Source organism: Drosophila novamexicana, unplaced genomic scaffold (genome assembly GCF_003285875.2).
Source record: "Drosophila novamexicana strain 15010-1031.04,08,12 unplaced genomic scaffold, DnovRS2.1 tig00001834-arrow-arrow-pilon, whole genome shotgun sequence".
NCBI classification, from domain to species: Eukaryota; Metazoa; Arthropoda; class Insecta; order Diptera; family Drosophilidae; genus Drosophila; species Drosophila novamexicana.
This window is the reverse complement of record NW_020824898.1, coordinates 211,743-218,746: the sequence shown is the minus strand read 5'-3', so window position 1 is coordinate 218,746 and position 7,004 is coordinate 211,743. Positions and strand designations below refer to the sequence as shown.

Here is a 7,004-nt window from a genome sequence, read left to right as displayed (position 1 = left end):
TTCGATAGATTGTATTCTAAAAATAGAAAACTAACTAAACTTATTGATCAAATTTACTACTTCATATTGTTGAACTCTCATTTAAAAATTTAGAACAATTTAAACATACTCTAGGGCTTATAGGGTATCGCATAGTCGTTGCGCTTGGCCAGCTTGCGGCTTGGCTAACCTACATATGGGCGCACACGTGTAGATATCAATTCGATTTGTCAGCGCCAATTATCTAGATACAATCGATGCAGTTTAAAGGCTTTTTCCAATTTAAGTTACTTTTATTGATGTTTTGGTAAAGTAAATGAGAGACAAGTCAACGCGAACAACAATCGACAGTATTCTATGTGAACTGTGCAAAGTACTCGAATCATCGATGGGAAGTATGCAAAGTACTCGAATAGTCCATGTGAAGTGCTACAAATACTCGAATACTCGACGGCAGTACTCGAATACTGCATGAGAAGTGTGCTAAGTACTCGAAGTACTCGGTATACGGTGTCAAATCGAGAAGCGCGTCCAACGTTCCACCAGACTGGGCCGCACCACCGTCGTGATACGCTCATCGAAAATGGGCGCAAACTTTTCGGGAAAACTGTGCTGCAGACACTTGATAACCGTGCCGGTTAAATAATAACGGGACGGCCAGCGGCACTCGCATGGCGGTATGCAATGGACGCACGTACTCTGATGGGCGATCCATTTGCTGTGCGTCGCCGGCAGCGATATTATCGACGGCTTGATGCATTTGATGCGCCACGGCAGCCGTGTATCCCGTTCGCGCCATTCGCACTCGCAGGGCGGTATGCAGACATGACAGATCGGATCCTCGATGGTCTGTAACTCCGCCTCGGAGGCGATCTCCGTCGCCGGGGGACAGCGATACATATTGCGGCGCGGCACCAGGGCAATCAGTTCCGTGTATTTGCGTTCACGCTCCCGGCGCAGCCACATCTCGAGCATGTCCCAATGGTCCAGATTGAGGGCACGCTCCCGTATCAGCTGCATGCGCCTGTACAGATCCGAGCGACGCACTGCATCATAGTTGAGGCCGGTCTGCGTGTGCCACAGCAGATACAGCTCGTTGGGATTCTCGTCCGGCAGCGAGATGCTGCGCGAGAATTTCGCCAGCTCGAAGTGAAACAGCATCCGTATGCCGTACGTAATATGCTTGATGTGCTCAAAGTCCTTGATATTCATCGCCGCCAAAGCATCAGCGTCCAGCAGCAGCAGCTTCCTGCCCCAGATCATGTTCACGCGGAACGTGTTCTATGGAGTTGGTAAGAACATTTTCTATACTTAATGTTGATATATATAGCTATACCAAATCTGGTGTCTATAGCTCTTATAATCCTCGAGTTACACTGAGTTGGAAAGACAATTTCCTACACCTAATTGTGATACGTTTTTTTTTTTATAGAATATATATATCTGTATCTCACCATACCAAATCTGGTGTCTATAGCTCTTTTAATCCTCGAGTTATTTTGAGTTGGAAAGAAAATTTCCTACACCTAATTGTGATACGTTTTTTTTTTGTTATATAATATATATATCTATATCTTACCATACCAAATCTGGTGTCTATAGCTATTATAATTCTCGAGTTTTGCTGAGTTGGAAAGAAAATGTTCTATACTTAATGAAATGTTTTATTTTTTATTGAATATATGTATATATAGCTACATACCAAATCTGGTGTGTATAGCTCTTAGAATCCTCGAGTTATGATGAGTAGAAAAGAAAATTTCCTTTACGATATGGTTTAGTTTTGCAAAAAAGTGAAACTGTGTATAATATATAGCTACATACCAAATCTGGTGTATATAGCTCTTAGAATCCTCGAGTTATGCTTAAGAAAGCATTTCTGAAAATCGATATTTATCGATATTTAAAAAAAATGTACTCCATAATGGAAACAAGAGCATATGCATTGCTTACCTAATAGTATAAAAAAGATTCTATTTACGTCTATTCGAAATGATATTACGAGAAGAAACCTAGTTTAATATCTTATAGATCTTTCGAACCAGATCTTATCGAATCAAATTATGAACAAGTGAGTTTTGGGAATTGTTTCGGAACAGATATATTCCCGGAGTGGCATGGAATGGAATGTTAAAATTTCAATAGCGCCCTTATCGGGCGTTCCGGGATCTCACCATATACTGCGGGTAGCCATAGCCTTTGATCCAGCGCCGAATGTCCATGTCGTTCCATTCATAAACCGTGGGCAGGGGCAATTTGTCGACAACATTTACGCACAGCTCGACAAGGGAATCGGGCTGGACCCGAAACTGAATGGGCCAGGCATTACGATCAAATTTCACGTGACCCGCGTTCTGGGGATGGTTGCGGAACTTGATGGGCGGATATTCGTTCTGCTTCTTCTTCTTCTTCTTCTGAATGCCCTTCCCGACCAGGAACTTGGTGTCCGCGATCCCATAAAGATAGGGCATCTCGTGTCTGTGTACGTGTATATGTATTCAGTGTATGAGATATTACTAAACCCAAAATTTTGCTAGACCAGCAAACAGACAGTTTAAAAAAAGCATTGTGTTCCATTGACATATCTAGTCTTGCCTGCTGCTGTTCGATTTACGACAAGTTCGAGAGATCTTTCAAGTAGTTAGGAACGTGCTCGAACCATCTCGTGTTGCATGTGCATACCCTGTTAGCATACAGTGAATGAAAACGGGTGTATTATTAAATTCCACTCTTTTGAGTAAATGACAAGGGGACTTTTTTGATAGAAAATAGATATATATATACACATTCTTGATAGGTCTAAAAATATTAGTTATATATTTAAAGTTCTTAGTATTTTTGTAACCCTAAACCCATTGCAAAAGGGTAAAAGAGGTATCATGGTATCCGTCTGTCCTTCTGTTCTTCCGTCTTTCCCGTCGGAACGCGTCGATCTCAAAACCTGAAAGAGCTAAAGACTTGAAATTTGGAACGTAGGTCCGCGCAAAACCAGTTTCTTTCCGATAATCGATAACTTTTTATCGATAAAAATCGATATCGAAATTCTGTTATTTGAGCCAATCTCTTAGGTTTCAAGAGCCAGATTCAGCCAACTTGACAAGCACCTTCTAAAATTATATATATAAATGAAGTATCTATGCGAATATAGGGTATGTTTCGATCCTGTACCTGTCATAATGTAAAACATAGTTTCGAGAGATCCTGAGCATATTAATGGATCTATATATAGGGTATTTCGCAATCCTGTACATCTAGTAATGCACAATATTATAGGGTATTTCGCTTATAATAATGCCCAATATTATAGGGTATTTCGCACTCCCGTATATCTAATAATACACAATATTATAGGGTATTTCGCTTATAATAATGCACAATATTATAGGGTATTTTCCAAGCCTATACACCATAAATGCACAATATTATAGGGTATTTCGCAATCTTGTACATCTAGTAATGCACAATATTATAGGGTATTTCGCTTATAATAATGCCCAATATTATAGGGTATTTCTCAGTCCCGTATATCTAATAATGCACAATATTATAGGGTATTTCGCTTATAATAATGCACAATATTATAGGGTATTTTCCAAGTCTATACGCCAATAATGCACAATATTATAGGGTATTTTCCAAGTCTATACACCAATAATGCACAATATTATAGGGTATCTATCAGTCCTGCACATCCAATGAACCACAACTTTGTAGGGTATTTTTCAAACCACAAAATTCGAATTGAATTTTCGAATATTCCATTCTGCTTTCTGCGCAGTTTCGTAAACAAACAAGAAGTAGAGGAGGAAGAAGAAGAAGAGGAAGAAAAGCGACTTGTGAAACGTGCCAGGTAAATGCGTATAACCAAAGCCGGGTCACATTTCCAGCCCAAAACCCAATACACAAGGCCTGTAATACAGTTAGAAAAAGAAAAAAAAGAAAAAAAAACATCTGCTCATTTGCGTCAGACTCAATCAACAGCTCAGTTATTGCCCAGGTAAAGGTAAAGTCTGGCGTTTTCACAACATGGTCAAGGGCGTCGCCTTCAAAATACCCTAGCAAAGGGTATTATAGGTTTGTCAATTCCTAGAACTCTTTCAGAGGTTATTATAATATTGTATTTTCCGTAAAAGTTAGCATTTTGTAAGTTTTTATTTTTCTGATTGGATTTCAGAGCGAAGTTTTAGCCGGTTTCTAACTATCCATCAATTTACCTGTCTATGTTAACTGGGCCATCCGTGAAGCTATCTTTATGAAACAAGTTTCCCAACTTTATATATTTATATCGGAGTTGAAGGCATCGAGTTTCCATATCATAAAGCTCTTATAGGAATTATTGACTAAAACTTTCTTGGGAAACTTCTCTTATATGACCTGCACTTGGGTAATAGCTCCCATTGAAATAATCGACTTAGATTCTGGTTTTGTAGGATATGAACAAATTTATTATGTTCTTTTCGTATACTTAAGCCCTACTCAGCATTAATGAGCTAGCATATCTCTTAATCTCTATATATTATACAGTTCCCTAACATAAAAGTAAAATCTTCTCATCGGAATACTTTATTATATAGTTCCCTGACATATAGGATGCATACTTTCATCGGATTGTAGATCCCTAGCTCAGACATATGTCAAAGCTTTTCATCGGATTACTTTTCATGTAATCCCCCAACATAGCAGTAAAATCTTTTCATAGAACCACTATAGTACAGATAAGTAGAATCTCTTATTCGGTTATATTATATCATATAATTCCCTTTTTTGATCGGATAATCTTTTTATCGAAACACTATATTAATTAGTTCCATATAAGTCTAATCTTTTCATCAGACTATTATGTTATATAGTGCCCCTACTTATAGATACATCCTTTCATCGGTTTACTATATCATGTAAATCTCTAACATAGAAGTCAAATCTTTTCATCGGACTACCATACCACGTTGATTTCTAACATCTTTTTATCGAATAACCTAGTCAGTAAAGTCTGTTTATCGCAACACTATATCATAAAGTTCCCATCTAGAAAATATGGTCTATGTTGTTTTTATACCCTGAACCCATTAAAAATGGGTAAAAAGGGTATATTGTATTTGTGCAAAATCCAAATGTATGTAACAGGCAGAAGAAAGTATCTCCGACCCCATAAAGTATATATATTCTTGATCAGCATCAATAGCCGAGTCGATCTAGCCATGTCCGTCCGTCCGTATGTATGAACGCAAGGATCTCAGAACCTATAAGAGCTAGAGACTAGATGTGGATGCTCCTAGTTCCCGCACAGATCGAGCTTGTTTCCGATAATCGATAACTTGCCCCGTTTCCAAGCAATCGATAAAAATCGATATCGATATCCTGTTTTTTGGGCAATTTTGGTAAATAATAAGAGCTAGAATCAGCAAACTTGACATATAGCTTCTAAAATAGAATATATATATGCATTTGATGTTGGATGAAGAGGGTACAGGGTGTTCCCTAGTCGGTAGCTTCCGACTAGAACCTCTTGTTTATCCCTATAAGAACCTAAAGTTCTACTATGTTACCAATATATATTCCTCTTAACGATATTTTACTATATCATATAGTTCCGTTGGGAACAAAAGCGTCTTTGTCTAACAAAAACATCTGCAGGGTATTTGAACTTCGATTGTAGCTTTGTTTCTTTCTTGTTTCTCTGTTTTTATTTTGGCATTTGCTGTTCGTATTATCTGTTGCTCTGACGGACTTTGAATTGGAATCGCTTTGGGGCAACTGGCTCGCTGAGTCACCAGCAATAACAGCCTTTCCCCTCTACCCCTCTCCCCCCCACCTACCCACCTAGCTAACCTGCGTTAGCTTCACGTGACGTTCCACCTGGCGGGGGTATTTTTTTGAAAACACGTTTTTTATTGACATTTTATTTGTTTAAATCGCTTTTTTTTTTCTGTCTGTCGCAGCTTTAATAAATAAATGTTGTTTATCTTCTCATTAGCAAGAGTTCGTAAATTATTTGCAGCATTTGAAATACTTTGTCGCAGCTCAAACTTCATTTAAGAAATATGATTTAAAAATAAGCTCAACACATTTTTGAATTAGCAAAATCCACAGGAAGTCAAATTAGTTGGTTCGTCTTAAGGGTGGCCCACTGTACCTAGCTGCTCTTTCAGCTTGAGACTGATAAATTACATGGATCATGCTGCATACCAAACCAACCGCCGCGGCTTTATAATTAACAGCAGTCCCCTTCCCCCTCCCCCGCCCCCCACTCAGTCAACCCCTCCGAGACCCAGGCCCAAGCTCTGCTTAGCAATTGCGGCACATAGCTGCAGTTTCTAAATATAGTGCTAGCTGGCCAACAGGCAACACTCGCATTGTTGAACCAAAGTAAAAGAGAAATTCTTCAAAGTTTCCATGAAGAGAGAAGATGGTAAATGTAAAGCTTTAAGCTTTCACTTAAAAGAGCTTTTGTATTTCAATAAAAAAAATATTTAATTAAATGAGTTAACAATACATTGATCACAAATATTAGTCATATTTTCAAACAAATGATGTATTAAAGCACAATGAGCTTTAAGTAAGGCTTTGAAAACTGGCTTAAAGCTTAATGCTCTACAGTATTCTTCACACGTTCTAATTAATATTATCTCAAATGGATATTAATTTGACTGTCTTAAAATGCACAAGCTTTAAGCTTAATCAAATAGCTTTTAGTAAAGTCAAGAGCTTTAAGCTCTACATATAATTTTTTCGCTTAAGTTTAAGGCTTGCGTATTTAATTCTGTATAAAATCTAGTATTAAACAATTTATAACATTTTTCAAATAAGCTTTTAATCAAAGCCGAAAATTGTGTAAGTCTTTAAAAGTAAAGCTCTCTTCGAGCTTGCATTGTCCATAATTAAAAGCTTAAAGCTGCCTTCTACTAAGCTTTAATAATATTGACTAAACTGTCCTATTGAAATTTTGGCTTGTCAAAGTTTGCAAGCTTTTATTTGTAGTTCATCCCAGCGAATGTGTACTGTACTTAATAACCTCGCATGTACCT

At 37.9% G+C, this 7,004-nt stretch overlaps 1 protein-coding gene across 1 annotated transcript; it reads right to left on the bottom strand.

Moving 5' to 3' along the window:
- Positions 1 to 263: 263 nt before the first annotated feature.
- Positions 264 to 2,547, bottom strand: LOC115768564. The gene is made up of 2 exons (XM_030713179.1): positions 2,154 to 2,547; positions 264 to 1,260 (listed from the first exon to the last, which is right to left on the bottom strand). The coding sequence occupies exons 1-2, from the start codon at positions 2,448 to 2,450 to the stop codon at positions 493 to 495; spliced, it is 1,065 nt and encodes a 354-aa protein (XP_030569039.1). The 5' UTR covers positions 2,451 to 2,547; the 3' UTR covers positions 264 to 492.
- Positions 2,548 to 7,004: the final 4,457 nt, after the last annotated feature.

Excerpts from the sequence above, each read along its gene's own strand:
- LOC115768564 (XM_030713179.1), bottom strand. The coding sequence starts at position 2,450 with ATGCCCTATCTTTATGGGATCGCGGACACCAAGTTCCTGGTCGGGAAG. Across the intron at positions 1,261-2,153 it reads ATGGCTACCCGCAGTATATG|AACACGTTCCGCGTGAACAT; the intron begins GTGAGATCCCGG and ends CCAACTCCATAG.